The following is a 26,430-nucleotide window of genomic DNA, read 5'->3' as shown; positions in this document are numbered from 1 at the left end:
TGCTGAAGCATCCCTCTGGTAAAAATAAATAAATAAAACAAGGCCAGAGAGGCTTAAAGCAATAGTTGCCTAATCACAGTAACATGACTTTGCACTCTCACAGTGCCATTTCCATTCAGGCAGAGGATTTTAAGTGCATTTGTGCAGTGGTGAGAATGAATGATTCAGTCCTGACATTTCAGCTGGCTGGAAAGCAGCTGCAAAGCTGTAGACTATTCGTATGCAAAAGCTATGTATTCCAACAGCTGATGCTTCATAAAGCCTCAGTGAAATAAGTCTTAGGAGAGCATTGTTTTATTTTATTTTTTTTTTCAGTGCATTGGATTTTAAATGCAAGAGCAACTATGAGGTCAAAGTGCTGACATTCAGCTTTAATTTGAGGGTGTTTGTGTCCACATTTAATGAACCAATGTAGAAATTGGAACACTTGTTTTTTCTTTTTACAAAACCCTTGTAAAAATGAATTTTTTTTCATTTCATGCACCTAAATATGGTGACTTTAAACCACCATATTTAGGTTCTTGCCATAAGTCCATCTCAGGAGGTGACATTATGAAATTATGTTTGTTTGGTGAAATATTCAGTGATCCACACTCTGTAACCATTTGAGGTGAGTTTGCGATAAGAGTTTTACAACACACAACATTGTTTATGAACTGTTTTGAGTACCAACATGCCAGAGTGCTTTTTTGCCTCATTGCTTTGCTGCTTACGGTCCTGCTGAGCCCTGCGAGAGGTAATAAAACTGTCTGCAACTCAGCACGCTTTGCAGAACCTGAGGATGGAGCGAGTTCTGCAGAGCCACATGAGACTGCTCACTGTCTGTATCTCCCAAATACGCCTTGACATGTAATTCCCCTCACCTTGCCACCTCAGGGCTCTGTTGGTCCTATCAATAAACAGCCCATTTAACTCAGAGGTCACTCCAAACTTCAACCTTCACACCAACTATTACCAGTTGGTCAAAAAGGGCATTTGAGTTTGTTTTTTTGTTGTATTTTTTTTTTTTTTAAATCATCCTTTCTTTTCATCTCTTTGCTGTTTTCTTTTTCTGTCCCAGAGGGCAATGAACTGTTGACTAAGCAGCCAGTCAGCATCTGTTTTGGCTCACATTCATTAGTTTCCTGATTGACTGCCAGCGCTGGTAGCATCCCCAACCACCCCTGGATTTCTCCACCTTTCCCTCCCCTTAATCTCCCATCCATCGCTCCATATCAAGTCTCAGGTCGCTGTGCCCGTGGCCTGCAGGCATCTCTCATTATGCTCTGAAGTTTCAAATGCTGCCCGACCCCTTCCATTCAATTTTATGGCTGCTTGTGGTGGGCCAGCTCCCCTGCTGCTCTGCTCTGAAACTCTTTTAAATGAACCAACCTTTGGCTCAAGGGCACCTCTCATCTCACCAAGGCGACGTGAGGGAGACGAATTTAGTTCAAATGAATGTCAAGCCTTGTTATTCTACCTCTTGGTTAATATGGTTTGGGTACTCTTGAGCTCTGGTGTTCCCCTTTTGCTCTCACTCTTATTTCAAACACTCAAATAGAAAAAGTGGGAACTAGTTGAAACAGTATTTGCCAGTCACAATTTATCTCCAAGGAATATTCTGTGTTTGGTGCTGATCGGGAGATACAATAATTTCAATAACACACAGCCTTGCTTCACTTGGGAACTGCATCTAAATTCTCAGTGGTTGTTCCTATAAAATAACCTATAAATGCATTACCTTTCTGCCATGTCTGTCAGAAAATCCCTCCCAGGGCAGATAGATTATCTCTTATGAACAGTCTGTTACGTATCATATTACTCTGTACTCATTATCTTTTGAAAAATGTCTTAGTTTGAAAGTGCCTCTAGAATGTGTAGGCCTGATCTGTTCTTTGAAGCCAAACTGTCGGATGTGTGATCATCATACATATTTGTCACTTTTGAACATTTCTGCAGCAGTGATTTTACTTCATCTGTAGCATTTTCTAGCTAAGTAGTGTTTATTTACAGTAGCTGTTTGTGTGGGCAGCTTGTCCCTGTTGTTGTGCATTAGTCAGGTGTTCAGGTCCTGGGTAGGGGCCACATTCCTTCAGGCCCAATTACATATTTATAAATTGAAGGCCACCATATGGCATAAGTCGCTCAACAGAGGAGAAAAGGAAAAAGTAAATGGACCTCTGCTGACTGTTCTTTCTTTTATCGATGTGTCAGTGTGTGTGTACACATCCACTGGATGTAACTCAGGATCAGGCTTAGTGGGATTAGATTTATTGAGCTGTGATTAAGGCATAATATGCAGAATATTTTTGGTGCCATTTCTAAATACGAGATGGAGAGAGTGAGCGAATGAAATGAAAAGAGAGTTAGGGCGAGTGCAAACAAAGCCATAAATCAGAGTTTCACATTGTTTACATTCTGAACACAATTTAACACACCCGAACCTCTGCACAATCCTCTGCATTTTGTGCGAATACAGCCAGGGTGCAGGCTTCATCCTGCCTCTCTGCTCCTGTCTGTCTCTGTGCAGCTCACACAGAAGACCTGCAGCTCTTTATGACAGACTGAGAGAGCACAGCAGAGAGACCATGGAGAAAACTATAGCCTGCTTGTAGAGAGTCCCGACCTTGCGTTGTTATTGGCCCGGAGCTACGCAGAGCTGCACAAAGGCTGACATCCTGAAACGTCCCGGCATGGCAAAGTGCTGAGAAAACACGGAAATGCAGGCAAAGGGCTGGGCCTGTGCAGATACAGACATCGCAACACACTTGTAGAGACTCATAATTGGTGACTGAGAGAAATTACTTCTGTATGAGTCTACGTTATTTTTTGCGGAAATTGCTGCTGCACATAATACCGTTAAGGCTTGCAGTGGGAGGCTAACAAATCAACAAAAAATCTAGACTGTAGTCAGATGAGTCACTGATACAGTGTGAGTATTAATGGAATAGAGAGTTAGATGAAAAGATTGATACCATTCTCATGTCAGGACACTAAATATTAAGCTGGAGCAGCCCTCAATTAGCTTAGCTTAACTGGATGCTGTGGGAAATAGCTTGCCTGACTCTATAAAGGATATAGCAGGATATAAAGTGGTAATTAGTGAGCTTTAGAGGTGGTGGTAGATGTCTCGCTAAATACCAATAAGTCCTAGGTAATTACTGTCCCCATTAAAGCATTAATCATGGCATTAACTGCGAGTGATTATATATTTCATGTCACCATAAAATAGATTGCTGTCACTCACTAACAAGCCTCACTCAGTGGTATCAGCTTTCATTTAGACTGCTGCTATACTTTACGTGACAACCTTTCTCTCATTTGTGTCCACAGCCAGTGAAAACTGCCATGACTTCCACCCCATGTTCTTCACCCACGACCGCTCCTTTGAGGAATTCTTCTGCCACTGCATCCAGCTGCTCAACAAAACCTGGAAGGAGATGAGAGCCACGAGTGAAGACTTCAACAAGGTACACTGCATGAGTGCAGGAGATGAGTAAAATCATCACTGTATCCCGCTTCCTTGCTGGATACTAATTGTAACCAGACTTTGAATTTGGAGTGTATTCATACTGGAAGACTGACAAAATTAAGTACACTTGATGCCAGTATGCATGAAATTTGTTTGATTTTTGAGGGTGTTGTTGGTGGACTCCTCACAGTTTGAAAAAGATGAAGCACGTTGTAGATATAGACGAGGATCAAAAATCTGAAATTGGCAGTAGTTTCCCACTTTGTTTTTTATAATCTCAACTTCAGGATTTAGGTTTCTGGGACACATCTCATGTCTTTGACTAATTAAAAAATGTTAAAAGAACTGAACCGATGAAGATTCAACATCATAAAAAAGGCAGAATTTTATTTTTTAAATGCAAAAGGTGACATTTACTGTTTACTTTATTTAATGGAAAACAGCCTATTTATTTAACCAGTGCAACAGATAAAATGTAAATAGATCTCTTGACAGATTGTATATGGGGCAAGGTTATTTACACATTTTATTTATTAAGTTATTTAAGAGAGCTGTATAAAATTGAAAGAAAACAAAATCTGGTTTTGAAGAATTTGGCAATGTGCCATTTATTGGTGTCTGTACCTTTAAGAATTATATGTTTGTGTAATAACAATGCAGTCTTTATCTCCATTCATACAGTACAGTAAGCTTTTAGTTATAAAATCATAGGATGCACTTACACTTGAGCTGCTTTGACAGATATACATGGTTTTATCAAATGAAAACTGAAAAAACGCAAATTTGTTTTCATAGACTTGAACAGTTTCCTAATGTGGGCATCAAACTGGGATTGAGAATCTAACAGATGATAAAACTGAGGACAAAAGAGTCTTTTTGCAGAATGGATGCTGTTTTAAGGTGAACTTCACACAGAATTGGCACAGAAGGGTTTGTGCCATGCTTCATTGACTTTCTGATGTAGACACTGGCAGAAAGCACAGCGACACGGCTCGCTCTTAATTACAACAGTGTTAATCATATCTCAAATGATGTCAGTTATTAGAATGGCATTGCCAGCATCCCCATGCAAATGTGAGGGCTGATTTTGGTGCATAGTCTTGGAAATGTTGTCTTCCTGTTTGCACAGATGAACTTGCTTTAGGCATTTCCTTTTTTAGGGGCACAGGTTGAGAGAAGGAACTGCACACACATCTCGGGGGGCTTTTTATATGTTGAATGTTTGTTGTTTTGTTTTTTTTTTCCCCTTTTCCTTTCCTCTTCGTCTCGCATAAAACATTAGCTGCCTCCGTTGGCTAAGCCACTGATTAAGCTACTACGTTTTCATTTGGAGCCCACTGAATTCTGGATGGAAAACTTCCTGTGGGCTGGCTAATGTTGAGTGTGTTTTTTTTAGTGCACTTTCCGGTTGTAATTGTAATGAGGTGTTTATGGCAGATTTTGTATGTTGTGCATCCAGTGTAGCAGTCAACAGACGCTGTATCTCTCTTCCCTGATTTGTCAAACAAATTATGATCTTATGGCGTGAAACACCAAACAGACTGATACAACCCACAAGCCGCCCTGTGTCCAAGTCACTGTTTACACAGTGAACTGTTGTCGTACGGATCCTGTGCTCATATTTATTGGCTTTGGCCAGCACTGCAACTCACACATGAATGAGCCAATCCTTTAGATCTACAGTTGCTCTGCAGGTCTTTTCCTCTTGGTTCAAAATGTCACAGAACTCAAGTGACACTGTAATTGCTTATTTAGCCACAAGCACCCCCGAAATAAATTTGCAAGAGTTTGCGCTTTTTATTTTTGTTTGTGAATAGAGTGATGGTTCCTGCGCGTAAATGAAGTGATGCTCGAGTTGCATCAGTCTCGGTCATTTTGCTGTGAGTTAAATGATGGAAGACAGCAGAGTGGGTTTCATAAGCCAGTCTGTCATTACAAAATGCAACATGGTTGTGAAAGTCTCGCTCTTAACTTTCACAGGGGAGATAACTGAGTGGATGTATAAAAAATATTTGTTGCTGTTGTTTTGAAGCTCGGTACAGCATTTTGATTAAGACATGAGCTTCTGTTGAAGAAATGTTAAATCCACCAGTAGTCTACTAAAGTGCTCATCATCGTTGGTATTTTTACATTTGCGGAATAATTCTGAGCAGGATTTTATTCTTGATTTTATGAATTCAGGGCTGAGGAAAGAAAATGCTCTGCTTCTCTGATTGTCTAAAACTTGTAATAATGAACTGATTGAGTTTATTTAGTGATGAATGTACAAGAAGTGACTTGACAATCTGTAATAGGCTTGAAATGTCTACCACATCTTCTGTGCAGCTGTATTTCTAGTTCATCTTGCGGGAGAATTCAACACCCATACCACACACACACCTCCCTTAGGAAGTGATCCTATTATCCAGTCCTATCCTTCACACCTTTCCCTTGAAGGCGAGAGTCAGTTTCGATTGAGTTAGGATAGATGATGCTCCCCTTCCTTCTCCCCTCTTCCCTCCCTGACCTCATCTTTCATCACACGGTGCCTTGGGAGTTTGAAATTCTGCAGCAGCTTGTCGATAGTAAGACTGTTTGGTCTCGAGGGTTTCCTATCAGCTAAATGGTGCGTATGGAGTTCTGCACTCGCTCCGTTTCAGTTTGCATCTGCCACAAACGTAGAAACACACTCAAGGCGACGGCCCCTCTGAAAGTTGTCATTTTCGACACAGTTCTGTTAACGGCAAACTGAGCTGTTTATCATTGACTGCACATTTCATAACACTAAATGACAAGACGATCGAGAGGAGGAAGAGATCCCAAAATTGTAATTGTATAATTGTAAATCCTCTTAAATCCAACGCATTAGCAAGAGCAGATAAAATAAAGATAAAAGATAAAATATCAGTAATGTGAAGAAGAAAATTAGTTTAAGTAAAAATGCTTTATGGCATCATTGAAGTGAATAGTTAAATGAGGGGTAAAGGAAAATGCAAATCACATGATTCAACATTTGCAGTTTAACACCAATTAAAGCATCTTTAGCTTCTGTCTTTAGCGTCTGTGATATGGGTCTGAGTGAAATAATAATAATAATAATACATCAATAATAATTATAATCGTAAAAAAGACATATTTGGCATATACCAAGGAACTAAGCAAAAGAATCCACGCAGGGATGCAGGATTAAAACTTGGAGAAGATATTTTTATTTCGCTGTCTACAAGAAAAAGGAATGGAGAAGAAAGAAGATAAAAAGAAGAGTTACATGGAGTTTAACAAAATTAAATAAAACTTGAGGGGATGACACCATGACTTTCCATAAAGGGGAGAACATTTATGTTATAAATTTGGAGGAATAATGTCGATCATAATACTGATGGTGCAGGCATGATCGTCACAAGGGGCCAGGATCAGTAATCCATAATAGCAGTGATGTACATCCCACTTCCACTGATTTCAAGCACAGTTATTGTCCTTTTAACGGCCACCAATTGGTCATTTAAACTGGACTATTGAACTTTCCAGTTGAGCAGCCCTGTCTTGGGCAATCAGTCATGCAATTGCTTATTGGTGTCCCAGTCGACTACGAAATTTAGAGTCATTTTTTATGGTGTCTTGATGAAGAATGAGTTGTAAGTAGTCATTACCGAACACTGTGATAGTCACAGCGATAATCACGAATGTGCTTTTGGTGTTTCAGTGCAAAAGATCCTGCTGTGAGGCAACGTTTGTGTGAGAAATGACAACAGTACTGGATAACAAAAATCTGACATTTATCAATTTGATCAATAATTAATATTATAGTTGTAAAAATGCCCTTTAGTGAGTCAAGCCCTGCTTTTTAGAGCAATAATTCAGATGATGATGTAAAAGGACTAGTCTTTACTGCCTGTTTATACTGCCTTTCACTTCCTCATGTACATACAGCATATGAAGATGTGGAAGGATAATGAGCTGTGTCGAGGACACTTCTGAGGGCATCCACTTAAAAACACAGCTAGTGTGCGGCTAGATTTTCCCTGCAGCTCATACAGTTGCTGCCAGACGCTGACGGCACTGAGCTTTCTGAGGTGTGGAATACTAAAACACCTCGTTCTGGTTTTTATCAATGTTTGGACTGCGAACGGTGCTGTGGCCTGCGAGCGTGCGAGCTTCTCTTAAACGCTGAAGGCTCTCTCAGCCGCTGGCTGTTCATGGCTGGCTGAGCATCTGCCCAGCTCTTACATCCAAACACACAGACACACATATACACGCACTGGCTCTTACAGGAATTTATGCTCATTTAAGACAAAGGCCACCAAGGCTTAAATGAATCTTAAAAACACCGTGGCACCAAATCGCCCACACACGCACCAGGATGGAGCCACTGTACAGTCTGTCTCGTTTGCTGTTTGCCACTGTTCGTGCTTAGTAAAGGATGTGCTTATAGAGAACAAGAAGTGTGTGCGTGTGTGTATATATGATGTGTGTCTGTGTGTGTTTAATGGAGGCAAGTCTGATGCTCCCAGGGCACAGCTACGACCGTCAGGCAACCGTTTCCCCTGTTTCCATAGCAACCCCTGTCCAATTACCGCTGCTGCGCTGTTTCGGTAAGATGGAGCCACTTTTCTGCTCCATGTGTACACGCTTGTGTTTATGCGTGCTTGTGTGCATCTTTTATAGACAGTGTCTTGTACACCTGCATGTCGTCTCTTCATCCAAATGTCTGTGCTGAGAGCGTCTCCTCCTCCACTTCCCCCAACAGAGAAGAAAACCATCTCCATCTCTCCCACTCCGCTCAGACATTTGGAAATAAAAAAAAAATCGCTCACTGATGTAGCGGCTTGCAGCCACTCACGATACCCCTCCTCCTTCTTCTCCTCCTCTCCTCTCATCCCACCCTCCCTCCCCCTCCTTCTAAACCTCTTTCTCTCTCTCTCACTCTCCGCACACATACACACAGACACACATACACATTTATCATGTGATTCACTTGCAGCCACACCATTGGCGTCTCTGATCATGGCGTGTGTCCAATCAGGGCATAAGCCTGGAGATCAACATAAGCGAAGCAGTGCAGCCTGGCTGATGCTCTTAGAGTCACAGAGGGAGGGAGGAAGGCAGATAAAGAGATACACAAATATTGTAGTAGTGGAGACAGAGTTAAAGAAGAAACAGGGAGAGTTTGTTGTTGCTTGTATTCATGTAAAGGGAATATGCTAAAAGAGAGAAGCAAACAGGAAACCTGAAGGAACAAAAAGCCAAGACAGGAAAAAGAAAGAAGGCAAAAGGAGGAGGAGGTGCACAAGCTGTGTTGACAGACGAGTCTTCCCTTATTGTGGCTAACGCTAGAGCTAACAGTCCACAATCAGCTAGACCGCTCTTCCCAGGAGCCATCTGCTTCCTCCCTCCATCCTTCTATCCATCCCTGTCTCTCGTCTCGGCACTACAAACTCCTTCTCTGGCAACACCACGAGGATTCACCAGTCACTGTGGAGAGTATCACACCACACTTGGAAACATGGAGGTGACATGTAAGTACTAAGAATGGAAATGAAAAAGAGAGTGTGTTTTTCTCAATTAGCATGGATGGATGGAGCAAGGGGAGGTGGTAGTAAAGGAAGAAGAGGGACTGTTTGTGTTGTTGCCTGGCTGCGGAGGAGGAGGAGGAGGAGGAGGAGGAGGGGAAGGAGAAGGATGGAGAGGAGAAAGAAAAGGCAGTTAGAGATGAGAAGATGGGACAGGGGCAGAGCAGAAGAGAAAGGGGAGGAACAGATGGGGCCGTGTAGACTCGGCGATGCATAAGCAGGTTAGACAAGGACCCAGATCACAGCCTTTTCATTAACACACTCTGTCACACAAATATAATCTGCTGGATTACAATTCCACCCTGTCTCACAAACCCACACCCACATCTACATGCATGCTTACACACATCTCCTGTTCACCTAACCCCCTTCACACTGCAGGCATCATCTGTATTCCAGTGTACAGTGTGTGTCTGTGGTTGGGGGTTGGGTTTTGTTGTTGTGAATGGGATTACTCCACATACTCAACACCCACCGTTTGTCACCAGAGGAATTCAATGCCCCTACTGATCTCCTCCACTCCACGCTGTCTCTCTCAGCCTTGGATGAGCTTCAACCAGTGTTTTAGCCAGAGGGTTTGACACAGGATTAGAGTGAGGTCAGCCCCAAGCTGTAGAGCAGGAGTCTGTCAAATACTGCCAGAACCTGATCTTGTTAATTTTGGACAGTGCACAGTACAATTGTATTCACTTAGTGTCCTTTTAAACCTGGCTTTCTACGAGGGAAATGTGTCTTGGCTACCAGGTGATATTAAATTGTGCTTTTAAAAAGTGATGAATCATTAGTCATTCATCATGACAAAATGCCAGCATTTGCTTGTTCCAACTTCTCAAATGCATGTATTTGCTGCTGCTGCTTCTCTGTTTTATATCACTGTAAATTCAGTGCAGTACAATTTGAAAACACTAACTTTGGCTTTGTGAAATGTCATCCTTGTTTTTCACTATTTTCTGACATTTTGTTAATAAATAATTGATTCATTAGTCAGCTCAACATTTTGGAAAATAGGCATCTTTGCACAGAGTTCAGTGAGAAGCTTCATACCACTTCATATCGGTTTGTTCAATTTGAAACTACAGCTAGGTGACAGCTGGCTCAGCTCAACATAAAGAAACGGGAAGTTTGTCCAGAGGCCACAGAATCCACCGACTAGCATTTCTGGAGCTCACTGATTAACATGTTGTATGGCGTTTGTCATATTCATACAAATACCAAACTATAAAGAAACTATATTACCAGGGGTCACTGTTTCCTGACATGTCCAGGCTAACTGTCTCCTGTCCACCTGCTAAGCTAACTGTCTCCAGCTTCATACTGAAAATACATGGGTATCAATCTTCTCATTACTCTTCAAAGACAAACTATTAAAGATACTGTTCCCCAAATGGCAAGGTAATCAAAAAGAAAACTCATTGCTGTCCTGTGCAAGTGTTGTTGAGCAAAAATCCTTGAACCTTCACACCAGTTTTACAGTAAGTCACTGTGATCAAGCGCTTCAGCTAAAGAAAACCAAGCACAGATGTACAGCAGTGCCTCTTTTTATTGGTGTTTGATGTCTCTTCTGTCCGACGGTGATGCAGAGGACGCTAGATAATCTGCTTTGTTCAGCCATGTTGAAGACTGACCCTGTCCCATGTTGGATTATTCATATGGCAATCCTGCAAAGCACTAGGAGCAGCAGACCAGCCCATCTCATCAATAATCACACACCACTTTATGTGTAGCTGCTATTACAGAATTTAGACTTTTAGTTGCTATCCCAGTTTTATTTACGGCTGCTCACCACAAATCAATTAAGGACACTTAATGCAAATCAATGCAAATGATATTTGACTCTGCTGTGTAGCGACAGGACAGTTCCTCCACTTCGCCAGAAGGTTATAACATGCACGCATACGTGATTAATGAAATGGGTGCTGGCGTGTCCGGTCAGAAGTGATGCGACAATAATAATGTGAGAGCAGGTGCCACAGGTTTTGGGTGGATGCCATGGTTGGATTTCAGGAAGCAGCTTGGGGCAGTTGGTGAAAGCTCCGCACATGCTGCCATATGCCAACAACTGAGGCTGCTGCTGTCGTGCTTTGCATGAAACGCTACATCCATGACTCGTATCAGGACACAGTAAAGCAGCCCCTCCCCCACTCATCTCCTGTCCCCTCCTGTAATGAGACCCGTTGTTTCCTTATTCCATACTGGTTTTATTCACCTCTCCAGCTGTCTGTCGATACTTCTTTCCTTCCTTCCTTCCCTTATAGCTCTTTCTTTTTTTCTTTCCCTCCCTCCTGTGCTCTGCCTTTCTCTTTTCCTCCTCCTCCATTCTTGTCTCTCGACCTCCCCCCTCCACCTCTATTGTTGAATTCAGACAGGCTATTTATATCTTTCTGCCTGGCTGCTTCACCTCCCACTCCCCTAACAAGTTTTGCTTTATTGTTTTTGCACGTGTCAGTGCACACTCGGACAGTGCGTGAATATGTGTTGCATCGCAGCAGATTGGTGTGTTTGAGTCCTTGTAGGGGTGTGCATGACTTTGAGTTTGTTTTTATTTGTATGTTTTTTTTTTTCCTCCCACCATGGTTTGGATACGAGTGTGTAACAAGAATGGAGTGTGACTGCTGAGCTTTGTGTCTGTGCAGGGGACTTGTTTCTTTTTCTCTGTACATTAGCAGTGCGAGTGTGTGTTTTGCTGAGTGTGTCCGTGTCCGGGGGGGGGGGGTCTCTGATCTCAGGCTGCGTTGGCCCACTCACACTGAGAACGCCTAAGCTAAACTCACTAATCAGACCAGAGAGATCAACAGCCATTAGCATCAAACCATCGGAGTTACATGAGCAGATATGCAGAGCTAACGTTTAGTTTTGTTGTCTATCAAGATAATGATGCTACTGTGTCATCTTCACAGCAGCTCGCTGGAAGTCAGCAGGGAAAAAGAAAAAAGTCCAATTTTCTTGTCTTTTGTTGTATTTATTTATCTGTCTATTCATCTATCCGTGTCTGTTTGTTGATTGATCAGTGGGTGTTCGTTTCTGTGATGCAAATGTACGTGTGTGTAATCCTTTATGTGCACAGCAGTCCACACAGTATGTACTTTAGATTCCTTGAAGACTGAAGAATGAAAAGTCTCCACAAAGGCTCTGCTGTGTGTGTGGGTGTGTCTTTTTGAGGATGCATGCTGGTATGTGGCTGCTGCAGGCCTTAACATTAGTATCACATAATAATCCAGTTTGATGTATCACTGCTTGAATCTGGGTTTAATTTGAAGCACTTCATCTGGCAGTGTGAGGGTGATGACGCATGTAAGGGAGGGAGACAAACGCAGATATCTGCTACACGGTGCTTTTCCGTCTGGACTACCATTTACCTTCCTTTACACAACAACAAAAAGGCAGGAGGTATAAATTAAATTACACTGCAAATTTCTCTCTATGTGCCTAATGGCCGGGTCAGACCAGGCATATCAGAGTGAATAGTGCAAGAGGTAGAGCAGCACACGGTTATACAAAGTAAGGACTACATCAGACTGTTGATAATCACAACCTTAGTTTTCTAATCTAGGATCTTTGTTCTCTTTGATATTTTCTGCCTTGCTTGAGGTGTTTTTTCATTAGGATTGAGCAGAAGAAATCCGGCATCATAACCATGGTGCCACGTTCTGTCAGTATTGTATGTTGTGCAAATCAGCAAACCCGGAGGAAGATCTGCATGTGCAACTCTGGCCATAAGTGGTATTTGTGTATGTATATGTCAGACATTTAGTGTGAAAGCCTTACTAGCCTAAATAGGTGCTCTTTGCTTTATTCATGGCAAACTCTGATTTCATTTTCCAGACCGCATCAATCAGATCCAAAAAGGCATTAAAGCAGTTTTTCAGACAGCACCTGTGCCGCATTGTGGGTAGACTGTTAGAAGGGGGTCGTCCTGATGAGTTAGCTCACATGACAAAATAATGCTTGTTCTGATGCCCTTGAATAGATGTTTAAACAGAACCAATTTACTAATCCCTCTGGGACAATTAATTCAGAATGATCATATTTTCTGCAACATCTTCGTCATAATAAAGCAGTCATTAATGCAATGTTGTGCACAAGGTCAGCGCTAGGCTTTCATCAGCATTTCTTGACTCACAGTAAATGGTGATTTCCCAGGCGACTTTGCTCTCCAGTCATCCATATGGGCCGTGCTGCACCTCACAGCGAGCTGGTTGTTGAAAAAGAGCTCCTCTGACAGTTTGTCTGGCAGTGCAGTGCTAGCACTCTAAATATGGCAACAACAACAGCTAGCAGCAACAGCTGGTGTTGACCTGCACCACTCATGCAGAAGGAGGAACAGGACTGATAGAGGGAGGTCTCCAGATGTGTTTTGTGTGTATACGTGCGAACATGGGGAAATTGTGAAATTTACGTGGAACACACTTTTGTTTTGCGTGGGTTGGTGCTTACTGCACCAATGCACACCAAGGGAGGAATAAATTAGTGTATGTGCAGTATAATTGTGTACATTGAGTACAATACATGTGATGTTCCCTGCAGTGCAATAATACTGTCAAACAGGTCCCGGAGGCATTTGCTAAGAGAGGAAAGAGCTGCTTTTCACTGCGCTTTAAAGTTACATTTACTCCTTGCTGCTCTATTTTATTTTATTTTATACCCAGGCATAGTGACTCCTTACATTTGAGCCGTGGGGTGTAGATACATAATTGAAATTTTAATGGATGAAAGTAGTGCCTTTCCACTTAGTTTCTCTCAGCAGACTTAACACAGAGCCGTGACAGGGTTGTCAGGAGAGTCTAACAAGAAGAGCTGAATGTACTAAATATAATCTGGGAATCTGACTGTTGAGCAGCATTCACATCTTGTTCTTCACCCTCTGTGAAATGGCACTCTGACTGTCTCAAGATCGAGATTTGGCATCATAGTGTGAAATGTCATCATCAGGGTCACAACTTACAATTATTTTCGTTATTGGTTTGTCATTTTGTCCATTTAATGGCCGAAACTAATGAAAATTGCACAGCACGTTTTTTCCCCTGAGCCAAATGTGATGTTCATGTTGTTCGACCAGCAGTCCAAAGATCTTCAGCTTACAGTTAGATAAAATGGAGAAGGAAAAGCAGCCAGGCCTCAGATTCAAGAAGCTCAAACCAGGCAATTTTTCTTTGGCTGTTGATTGAAACAAAATAGTTATAGATTAATGAGTTAATTGACTAGTGATTTTAGTTCCAGGCGTGTGTGCATTGCTAGCAGTTGATGTCAATAATCTTTTACTCTTGTTCATGCTGTCCATTGTGTGATGATATTGATTTTGACAGTTCGATTCCCTGCTGACTGCAATATGAACATCCAAATGGAGATAAAGTTTGCCCCATATCACTGTCTGAATGTCCTCTCATCTGATATTATAGGTGTCTCTGAAACCATCATATCTACAGTTGACATGCAGAGCAGCATGGACTGCTGTTAAAAAAAAAACAAGCTTTTTCTACTCCGAGCATTTGAGGGTCGCATTTCAGGTGCTGTGCTGTGTTGTGACCGAAGCAAAGTCATCGTCTGTGTGAGTGTGTGTGTGTGTGTGTGTGTGTGTGTGTGTGTGTGTGTGGTCTAATGCCTGTCAGACGGAGATCTGTGTTTTGTTATGCCTCCTCAAATGTCCTCTCACACAGACCGCAAGGGTGATGGAGAGCAAAAAATGGCACAGTTGGCATTGCTGGCATAGATTAGTGTCACTGGCATTTCATAAACACAAAGCAGAAGTAAACAATATCTGGTTGCCTACGTAGTGAGTGTACAAACAAGTCTTCAGCTTGTCAATACTTGATTTGATTGTGCAGACTACACAACCAGTTGTTTAGTGTATATAACATATAATAATCTTAAAGTGATGGCAGCTTTTCCTTAAGTTTGATGTCAGTCTTCAACCACACTTTTTTTTTTCTTTATTTTCCTGTCAGCATCCCAAACACATTTTTGTGTCCTTATTCAATGCATTTTTATCAGCAACTAAATTTAATACAACCGGCATTCATCTCTCTGTACTGCCTGATAAGAGCCAGGCTTCCTTTCATGTCCATCTCTGTGGCATTGTTTTATTTTGAATGACATTATGGTCAACTTTGAAGGAGATAATTATTAATTGGACATGGTGGCTGGGTGGGAAAACGTAATTACCATTTCAATAACAGGGAAATGGATTTCCTGTATTCTCTCTTTCTATTGCTTAGAACAGGCTCTGACCGAAGTGATCATGTGTGCTGTGTGTGTGTGTGTGTGAGAGAGAGAGAGAGAGAGAGAGTGAATGCTACCTTTTTGTACTGTATGTGCACCGGCATGCTTATTTGTCTACTTTAAGTCTTTAAACGCAGAAACACACTTTGTCGACACTCCCATTAACACCAAGTAAGATTGACTTTTTGATTGCTTTCAGAGAGAATCAGCAAAGTCATTATTGTGTGATTACTGCCTTATTATTTGCCCACCAAAGCGCCCCTCCACCACAATCACCAGATTTCACCAGCTAGGCTTGAGTGGCGGGTGAGCATTTGACTGACAGCTGGTAAATGATGTCATTAGCATCCTCTTAGGCAAATGGAGCGGTGGGGACAGTCGATTGGTCGGCGACAATGGGACAGCAGTTTGTTACGGCTGGTGCGTTGTGATGATGGATGGTGGGGCATCTCTGTAAAAAAGGACCTGCCCAACTGTCCTGTCTGAGGGGAGACGGACAGACGGAGAGGAGCAGAGTGAAGATGAAGGAGAGGGGCAGACAAGTCAGTGTGGCCAACGCTTCATTACATGTACTAGATGACTCATGGGACAGCGTTTAATTACTTTTGCTGACACTTGCTCTGCTGTCTGACTTCCCTTTGCAAGGAGCTACAAGAAAGAATGATGGCCTGTTGTTTGGAAGAAATTATGAAGCATGAGAGCAAAGAGAGAAATAAAAGATGGCCAAGATAGAGGAGATAGATCACGGATCAACAGAACAGTACAAGCCGAACAATTCTGCGTTTACAACCTGTAGACTAAAGCTAAAATGACACCAGTTCAAAACGAGCCTAAATTTATCCTGAGCGAGAGCTCAGCCCGCAAAGTTTGTTTCGGCGCTGACGTCATCTCACCTCTACCAAGGTGCTCTCTGAGCAATCAGCGGATGAAAAACAGGGATGAAGATAAAATATTCATAATGCCCTCCCGCCCTGTTGTGAAAGGACCATGTGTTCGTATTAAATGTGATGAATATTCGTGGTGTTAATTAGCAAGAGTGGTGCCACATGGGCCAACAGAATTGTTTTCCTGTCAGAGACATGACTGCAAACAAGGTATATTAATGATCACTCCCCAGAGACGGCTCTGCTGAAGCACCACGGCTGCCCGGCGGTCTCCAGGGATCAGGATGAGGTTGGAAAGCGAGCTGCAGGTGACAACAGGATCCTACAATACCAAGGTTTCCTGCTGTTTTAGGGGATAATTTAGGGGCTTTACTGCATATGATAAACTTAAAACTGAGGTTATCAAACCTCTCTCTTTGATATGCTTTCATATAATTTCCTTTACCTTCAAATAGCTTATAACGGAAGAATGTCCCTGTTAGACACACTGACACACCATTTATAATCATAATGGGAAAATAAATTAATTTGAGGCTTAATTATCTGCATTATAGGTGTGTGCACGTGTGTGAAAATTTATGGCTGTGGAGTTCTGATTAAAAGTAGCAGACAGAAGTGATGAATCTCTTGGAGCTTGATTGAAGGTTGTGGCTTCATCCTTTTGTCTGCACATTTTTCAGCTCAGGAGGAGGAGGAGGGGGAGAGGCTGAGGCTGAAAGGCCAGTCCTGCAGGTTGTAAATCTGCTGTTCACTGGACACCTGTGTCCTAGAATGAAAATATGGCATGAATATTACAGGGATTCAAGAAACGGGTACTGAATACAGAAAGAAAAGGCTTCCGTGGAGATGACATTCACCACTGAGAGTTAACATAAGTATGTGGAATGGATTGTCTTTATGGATGAAAAAACCAATAGAAGGACATAGTCATTAATTTAATTCAAATCCTCCTCCTCATCATCATGAGGGCTATCACAAGCCTACACTTCATGTCAGGTTCTCAGTCACCTGGAGCAAGTCTTGACCGGTGGGGAGGAAGTGTTGATCCTCGCCCTCTAGTGGTTGGTCATTTTTATGCTTGTGTTTACATTTTACCTCAGTGTGATAAGCAACTGAAAAAAATAAAAAAAAACAACACTTGATACTGCGCCACAGTAGCACGAACAGAGCTTTCTGTTTTGAGCAAACTGCAGAATTTATCTTTTATAAATGCTTTTTCTTTAGCCATTGCATTATAGTTTCTCTTTTAACAGTGATATTAGAGGTTATATAGAGCTTCTTTTTGAACAACCAAGATCCTGATCTCACACTCTGTCCTCCTCTGTCAAAAGACATGTGAAGAGAGAGTACTCGTGCTGAGTCACTGATGTTCTGTATCAGCTTTAATGCCAGCTGGATTTGGATCACAGCAGCAAAGACCTCATGCACACTGGTGTGGGTCTGTGACTGAGCTTTGTAGATGCCTCAGACTGCATGGGTAACACGGGGGGTCAAAATCTGGTGATTCTTGAAACACACCAAGTGAGGATTATGATGGTTTGTCATATCTAGACGCTAATATGTGCTCAGCTTCATTTCAGAAGTCCACATGCTTGTTCGAGTGACCCGACCATCCTCTTTTCTGTTGCAGTTTCCAACCTTTTTATTTCACAAGGTCAATTTGTTGGAAACTACACTGCGATTACCGCCTCTGAACATATTTGCATTTGAGAAGCTAATCCCTGGATTAAAGTGTGTAATCAGTAAAAAGAAAAAAAAAAGTTTTTTCCCCAGTATTTTTTCTTTTGTGGAGGGAGCTGAGTGTTACCTCCAGGACTTATCAGATATAGAATTAGAAATGGGTTAATTCATTTCTGTGGTGCTCTCACTGCACCACAAAAAGGAAATGGTCTAAGAGCCTAGACCAACTCTTAATGCATTTACACTGTGAATGCTGAGTCAAGAGGACCATCCTCTGTCTCCTTTTTTTTTTCTTCCTTTTTTTTTTTAACTTTTTATTCTGTGTGCAGGGTTACACAGGTCATGTTTCATTTTTAGTAACTCATATCTTCTATTTTTACTGCTCTCACCCTTGTTAGTCTGACTAGTGAGAGTTCAGCGGTTAGCAAGTTGATGAGTAATCACCTCGCAGTGCAAACAGCAAGAACAATATTACATAAGACTGTGTTTGGGATCTTGGCTCACTGGGTTTTGTGATGATTGAACAGAACAGTACAGAATAGGAAGGCACCGCAATTATAAGGAAATTCCAAAAGCATTCACTTTTCTGTGCACACATATACACACACAAAACGTCATCTTGAACTCTTGTTGTCTCTCATTATAACTGAGTTGACGTATCGTGAGGGTGTGAAAATACTCCTGTGTCCTCAAGCATTTGATCCACAAGGCAAGCAGAGAAGAGAGAACTCGAGTAAAATCAAAGAGAACAGAAGGAAAGACGTTCCGTTTCCTTCCGTCACCTCAGTGTGATCCGATCCGATCCAATGGATCAGCATCTGCAGGCTCAGAGGTGGCTGCTAACCAGACTGATCCATAATGGGTGCTGCTTGTCACGTCTACCATCACATCATCTGCAGCAGTTGTAACAGTGCTGCTCAACCTGGCGAGAGAAAAGTACATTTTGGGGGGGTCAAATATTACATGGACTGTCTCAGCAGGGTTCACAGGCTCAACCTGAGCTCTGCGGGCTGCTCTCAGTTTCGACAGGAAAGCACTGTGGCAGGTGATGTTCTGGTGTGTTTGAACAATTTCAGTACATTAGGAATTACGTTTGCTCTCTGCAGTCAAAGGCTCTTGTGTGTAGGCTGAGCACCTTCACAAATAAAGAATCAATCTTTGAGTTACATTAGTGTTCAAGTTCTAATTATGCAAAATGCAAATCAGAGAGCAAAGCTAAATGGAAGCAGCTGTCATCGAGGATTTCAGCTTAGGACTCATTTTCCAGAGGCTCACGTGTATGTGCAGAAGAATAAGGAGATTTTATACTTTTGAAAGAATCAGCTCTTCGCTTGTAGTCCTGTCATAAAGAAGCTCAGACTGGGGTTTAATTCCACTTCACATCTTAATAACCATTTATTTCATTAAAAGCTATTTCTCCTGCAGCTATTCTAAACTAATTAATATTTCAAATCAGATTAAAAAGACATTTTATTTATACCATTTTTACAGCAGCTTTAACTAGAGAATGTCAAATACAAACACATGAATCCAATTGTTAGTTTTCCTAATTTTTCCATCTATTTTCTATTTTGTGATCATCATAAACACAAGATATCTTTTTCCAGTCTGTGTCTGTGGTTAGTCATCTTGTTTGCTATCACCCACTGCTGATGATGCCTCTGTTTGATTTTTAGAGCGTTACTTTTATATGTGTGTGTGCACATAGCTCTGCAGCTTGTGTATGTAGACTTTAATTATCTCCTGACGGCAATGCATCCACGCTAGGCTAACTGATCTAGACACGCATGATATCTTTTAGGTGTTGTCGTGGAGCGCTTTTCCTAATGTGCTGTCACCTCCGTTGATCACAAAGGCCCCTCTAGAGGGATTGATGACTTGGAACACCACTCATGTCATGCTTCTGCAGCCACAGCCAGACTAATGGTATTAGCTAGCGAGGGTATTATGGGCAAGTTCTGTCATGCATTTCATTGAAGCATGATACTGGGACTAAGAGCTGAGTAGCCACTGTTGAATTATTCTGCTTTGCTCTTTTCCTCTTAAGGCTCAGTGCACCAGACTGGATTACAGGCTCCCAAAAAAAAAAAATACCCACAAAAAACTCATTAATCCTGTTGGGAACTGAACAGACGTTTATAGGCTCCCCTGGCCCCCAAAAACAGGAACTGGGTTTGGATTTGACTTTCCTACAGCACTGACTATGTCTAAACACTGTCTCTACCGCCCATATCCATGATGATCTCACCCCGTCCTCCTCTGGCTTTTCTCCTCCTCTACAGGTAATGCAGGTGGTGAGGGAGCAGATCATGCGAGCGCTGACTCTCAAGCCTAATTCGCTGGACCAGTTCAAGAGTCGCCTGCAGAACCTGAGCTACACAGAGATCCTGAAAATACGCCAGTCCGAAAGGATGAATCAGGAAGATTTCCAGTCCCGCCCCATTCTGTGAGTTCAGATGGCAAGAAAATGCTGAAATCTATATGAGTAATATCTACTCAGATTTTATTCATGTATCCTGTACGTCTGAAAGCTTTGTTCAGAGGAAAATTTGCTATGAATACAAGGAAAAGTAACACATTTTTTAAGTTAAAGAAATTACTCAAATTACTCATTACTAGTCATTTTCATGTTGTTAATTGCAATTTCCCCTTTTCTCATCGACCTGATCAGGACTCAAATTGGGACATAATTTGCATCTACAAAAAAAAAGTGTGGCCATTAATATGCTTGTATTTGCTTCCTTCCTTCCTTGTATTTTCTCCTTTTAATTTGTCAACCAAATGCCACTGGCCTAAAGTGGGTTGTACCCCAAGCTCTCCTCTCATGATTGAAAATATTCCCAGCGAGTGCTCCATTAGCAACCCTCCAGCTCTCTGAGGCTGGAGAGCCAGTCTGTAATAGATTATTCATTGACTGATCATGGATACAGGCCCTGTAATGGAGAACATTGTTTTGTCCAGCCTGTATTTAATGGAGTAGGCAGCACTATTGAAAAATCGTTTCACCAAGAGAGCTTGTCCCTCTGAACAGAAATCAATCCTGAGCCAAGGGCTTATTGGATCAATATTGAAAGGGTAGAGACCAAACTTTAGCAACCAATTAATCCCAAGGGAGACAAAAGAACAAAAACGAAGCAAACTACAAAGAAATGCACCCTGGAACACTTTTAACATCTTTTAAAAAAAATTCAGTGAATGTACCTTTTGATTTAGTTATTTTATTCAAATTTAGGGTTAGGTTACAAACACCTTTTATTATGTGTCACATTATCAGTTTCTGTCCACTGTATTGACAAGGACAAAAAAAGAGCATAGCAGAAGTTCAAAAGGCATTCTGGGAGAAGCAAGCCGTAAGTAATTGAATTAAATGATGAAAATGAAAAGGCTCATTTTCCGATTTTATCACAGAATTGCTGTTGGAAAGCAGTGAACAACACGGGCTGATGATTCTCTCTTGAACAGTGTGAGACTGCCCGAGGGTGGAATTTTCCTCCAATCAATACAGCACAGTCATGACTTGTAAACATAATGAGCAGAGCATGTCAGATGGCACATTTAAAGGAGCTCTCTGTATAACTTGCTGCCAATTTATTGCTGTCAGCTACTGTGGAGACTGACTTAAGACATCAAAAGAAGGTGAAGAAGAACTATCATAACGTCAGCCCAAAGCTTTGTCTCATCTGGAGCATCATTTTGACTGCTGTAAAGCACTCTTGGCGGTATTTTGCTATCATTAGTAAAAATGCAGTTTTTGCAATGTAAGTAGAAAGCTTTGTATTTACTGAAAGTTGCTTACACCAACAAATAATATTGACATCTCATAAAGAATTCATGGAGCAGGTCAACTTGCAACTGCTGAAGATACACTTATAAGAACGTGTTTATTTCAGACACGTTGGTATCAGTATGTTAATACACAAGTTAACATAATTTCTCTGCAGTCCCCAGAAAATCGGGAGAAAAAGTGGTTTAACAGTATTCATGATTCCATTCTTTGACTGTTCTTGGAAATATTTTACTGATACTCTGTGTAGGTACTGTACATTTCTACAAACTGGAAATGGATTCTTGTGCCTCACTGCTTTCATCATTTGAACACCTGACGCCTGCTTCCTTTGTAAAGGTCCACCAGTACAGTGCCTCAGCTCTTTAATTCAATCATCTGTGGTTTTCTGCATTAGCGGAAAAAAATCAATTGAAATTGAAACTAGAGCTGCTTCCTAAGTAGACCATCTGAAGCTCCCACGCAAACACACTCTCACCTGTGTCTAGCACTGTCAGAAGAATCGCGCAAGAGGCGGTAAAGCCGACCTCTCATCATCTATTCTCCCTGCTGTGAGCCACGCCCTCCACACTAGCTGTCTATTTAAAGATGTCAGAGTGGATGTCCAACGACAGATCAGTGTAATGACTGGAGTCACTGATGAGGCAAACACATGGATGGTGAGGATGAGTGCAGAGACAGATGAAGGAAGACAAGAGCGGATGAGCCTGAAGGAGAAATGGAGGTGGAGAAAGAATGAAGAAATGTGGTCAAGGGCATCAGCAAGAGGAAGTGTAGGAAAATATTTGAAATGCACAGATTTTATGTGTCTAGAAAACCTGAAATCTTGTCAAAAGTCTGCATATTTTTCATATGGAAAAAAAGAACAAAAAGGTAAATTGGAAGAGAAAAGACTGAAGAATGATGAGGAATAAAAGATGGGGAGCAGCAGCATTGCTCGGGCAGATAATATACATAATTCATGCTGACTTCACATTCATATGCAATACAGACACACATACATGCAGATGCATGAATAAATGACAGCAATCTGAGCAAGAGCTGAAGCAGCACAGAATCCCAGTGACTAGCCTTTTGGGACTCTACGTGACATATTTCGGAGTGTGTGTACATGTGCACGCATGTGTGGAAGTGTATTTCAGGTGGAAGTGTGTTTGGCATTTTCTGTTCCCTCCTGACACTCGTAATCCAGGGGATTTTGTTAGTCATATGAATGTTGCTCTCTGTCAAAAAACCAGGGAAATGTAAAAGAATTAACCTCCAGGTCTGAAAGCATCTTGTAGCTCATAGTTGCCTGCTTGGCGCATTTGGACGGGCGTGGTTTAATGTATTTAGATAATGCTCTAAAATTAACACTGTGTGTGTGTGTGTATGTGTGTGTGTTTTGTTTTTCTGCAGGGAGCTGAGAGAGAAGATCCAGCCTGAGATCATGGAGTTGATCAAACAGCAGAGGCTCAACAGGTTGTGTGAGGGAACCTGCTTCAGGAAAATCAGTAGTCGCAGGAGGCAAGGTGAGAAACGCAGTACTCGCATGTACATGTACACACACATAATGAACATGCATACAATGCATACATTCACAGATCATAACCAGAGAGACCTCCTCTGTGTTCCAGCATGGCAGTTCTTCAGTTTCCGCTCTCGTCTCCCTCTGTGTGTCCCTTATCCCTCCTCTTTGCATCCCCACTCATCACCTTATTCCCTTTGCGTTATGAAAGTCCCACAGGAGATATGATATCATTGGAGATCTTTGAAGTCCAGGACTGCTCTGGAGCTGCTGTCATGATAGCTCACACAAATTCTTCAGGCTCTGTCAGCCTTCGAGGCTGAGACATATATAGCGACATGACACCTCTCTTACTCGAGCAGAAATGTTGTACACATGCCTCTGTGCCTCGGGATGCACAAACATGCTGTCTTCCCCTCTTCCTGCCCTTGCAGATATATGGCACATAAAGATACAGAAAACCAAGAGCAGAGTAAACATGCATTGATACACACTTGTCAAGATAACTTCTAGAAAAAGCTTTGAGAAAAAAAATGAAAGAAAGGCAGAAGAGCAGACTGCGGTAACCCCGGGCTCTATGGTATGGAGGGTGTACTGGAAAGGATAAAGCAGTGCATTTTTTTGCTGAGACACAAGGCAGACAATTTATGCTGCCATGGTGAATGTCAAAGGCTCCAACTTTGAGAGGATATTTTTAGATGTTTAAGGTCATTAAGGATGTCGGACTCGTCTGTGGCGCCATAATGCGATGTGTTTTTGGAAGCAAATGTCTGACACAAAGCGGTCATAGACTCTTGACTTAATTAAGTCTGTGGGATTCTTTCCCAGTGGATACAATCGAGGAGAGAGAAACAAGGATGGAAAGTGAAAGTGAGTGTTTCACACTCGCTGCCACAAGAGGAAAACGGGAAGAGGGAGGAAGAGAAGGGAGTAGCAGCTATAGCATTTAGTCTGCTCTCACTACTGCTCCTCAGTCAAAGAGGGTTTAATCTGGTTGAAACCTGATCCCGTCACTCTTCTGTCCTCCCTCTTGCACTTTCCTTCACCCCCTCTCTGTCTGCATATACAAATACATGAAATAAAACACACAGTGACACACTTGGGTTGTGGGTTTGGTTTGTTGTTGTTGCCTTACTGTCATCAGCTCCCCTGCAGGAAATCTACTTCCAAATAAGTCGAGTCAAATTGAGCACAACCAGGTGGATTTTTCTCTACTGACTCGAATAGATTCTGACATTTGAAAGGCTGATCACGATTTGTCTTGGCAGCTGTCACCCAGATGTCGTCAAAGCTGGATTATAGAAACGGAAAAATGAATGTAGGAGTGGGGAAATAAAGGATCTGAGCTGCAAAGATGTTGCACGACAGATGTTGAAGGAGAAAGCATCACCCCAGATTGACTGTCTGATCATCTTCGCTGCTTACCATCGGCTGATTTATTCTCGTCCGGCTTTTATGCAGTGACGTGCTGTGAATAGTCCTTTGTTTCTGTATCATTGCACCAGCACGTACACTAAACACAGAAACTAAACCATTAGCCATTCAGGAGCAGTACACCCGCACACGGCCATACATGAAGCCTCAGTTCATGAGCCTCACTGGATTTAATTTAGCACACTGCCTGTAGGGTTACACCAGCTTTAATCTGCTGCAACAGTATGCTGACTGTAGAAGAGTCGAGCTAGCTGGAGCTATCTTTGCCCTTGAGGACTCTTGAAGGAGTCAAGGACATGCTACTTTTCCACAACAGTCCTTAAAATTTTTTTTTTTTTTTTTTGCTTTTGGTTTGCTTGGGAACTCTCTCCTTGTGCTTGTCTCAACATGTCCCACCTTCATGCACATTTTCCTTCCTCCATTCCCCTAAACTCTCATTTCTCTTCTCTCCACCCTTACATTTTAATCCTATCCTCCCTCTCCTCTCTGTTCTGGTTCTGGCAGTATACCCATGTGCTGACAATGTGAAGAGCACTTTGTCTTGCAGAACTTTGGTGAGCTGAATAAGAATGAAAGGCGTCCTATAGCAAGTTTAATTCTCTCTTGGTGCTCACATGAAATGAGACGTTAAATCAGATGGAGGGGGCGTTGCATGCATAATGCTTGAACTTGTTTTTTTTCATGCAGTGTCTTTCTTGTCTTTTGTACGTACTTTCACAATGCTTCTGCTTCTTAGATTTGTTAATACCCTGCCAACTGTTCTGTGTCTTACTCTCCTATCTTCTTCCCCTCCTCCCCATCCTCATTCCCTCCTTCTCCAACTTCAGCATCTTGTATGTCTATTTCAGAGTCCCCTCCACCCGCAGAGACTCAAGTACCTGCATCAAATATTAATTTAGCTGACTTCAGTGCAGATGACTCTTCTTTTTCTACCTTGCAAATTGCCAGTCTGTCCGTCATTACATGAAAACGCTTCTCTCTAAAAGCTCAGGTTGATGATGTTTTGAAGTCTGGAGGCAAGAGCACTACCTGTGCGATCATTTAAGTGCAGAGCAGCAGCAGGTAACAGCACTTGGGGCTCAGGAGAGTGTACCTTGTGTAAGTGCTGCACCGAAGCAAAACTAAAATTGGAAATTTGGCCTGATTCTGTTGAATCTCACTGTATTGTTCACCCACGTTCTGGCGACTGACTCAGATTAAGACAATTATAGTTGAAGTGATACAAGAATTCTATCCAAGATAGAGATACAGCATCTTCAAGCCAAAGGAAGAACATATGTGCTTGTATATATACACACACATGCACACACGAATCAGTCACGCTTCACAATCAGTTAAGCTGAACAGTTGATAGCGTCCCCTCCCAAAACGCCCTTCCCCTAACAGCTGCCACACACATCTCTATCTTTGCCCCTGTGGACTGCTGCCACTGTGCACCAGCCTGGCACTGCCAACTGTCTATTTCCAGCAATTAGGATTTGGACTATGCCACCCAAGAACACGCCAGCCAGACCTCCCCAGTCTGCACCCGCTCATTGCCAGCTCAGCTTGGGGCTGGCCGCAGTGGCTGGCGGTGGAAGCGGCGACCAGCGCTTTACAGCCGCAGCTGGTCATTACAGGCCTCCACTGCAGGAGGACTGGGCATCACGTCAGCCGAGAGAAAAACACACATAACTTGATCAGCAGTTCTTATCTTCTTCAGTAGTCTTGCTCAAATTCTGTCCAGTCTTTAATAAAACCTGACCAATATGGTGATAATAAAAAAACTGTTTCAAAAGCACTGTTGCTTCTTATTTTCAGTAGAACCAGTGAACATGAGCCACTTTTTTTTTTTCAAATATTAAGAGAGAAAGAGAGCAGCAATGGTCAGCCACACTCTGAATGAAGGCAGTTAGCAGGCTTCCTCCTGCCTCTCTGCTCCTGTC

The 26,430-nt window shown here is 42.2% G+C and overlaps 1 protein-coding gene across 6 annotated transcripts in view; it reads left to right on the top strand.

The window, feature by feature from the left end:
- The window catches only part of elmo1 (engulfment and cell motility 1 (ced-12 homolog, C. elegans)), a 95,489-nt gene that overhangs the window by 63,591 nt on the left and 5,468 nt on the right, over nucleotides 1–26,430 (top strand). For 5 of the 6 annotated variants that reach the window (XM_046416679.1, XM_046416681.1, XM_046416682.1 and 2 more), the window contains 3 exons: nucleotides 3,313–3,449; nucleotides 20,063–20,226; nucleotides 22,963–23,075. In XM_046416679.1, the coding sequence (XP_046272635.1) occupies nucleotides 3,313–3,449; nucleotides 20,063–20,226; nucleotides 22,963–23,075 (414 nt within the window). Of the gene's footprint in view, nucleotides 1–3,312; nucleotides 3,450–8,357; nucleotides 8,947–20,062; nucleotides 20,227–22,962; nucleotides 23,076–26,430 lie in introns of those variants that run through there. The other variant, XM_046416683.1, reaches the window with a different exon arrangement.

Source organism: Scatophagus argus, chromosome 17 (genome assembly GCF_020382885.2).
Source record: "Scatophagus argus isolate fScaArg1 chromosome 17, fScaArg1.pri, whole genome shotgun sequence".
Classification (NCBI taxonomy): Eukaryota; Metazoa; Chordata; class Actinopteri; family Scatophagidae; genus Scatophagus; species Scatophagus argus.
This window is presented reverse-complemented; position numbering and strand designations above follow the sequence as displayed.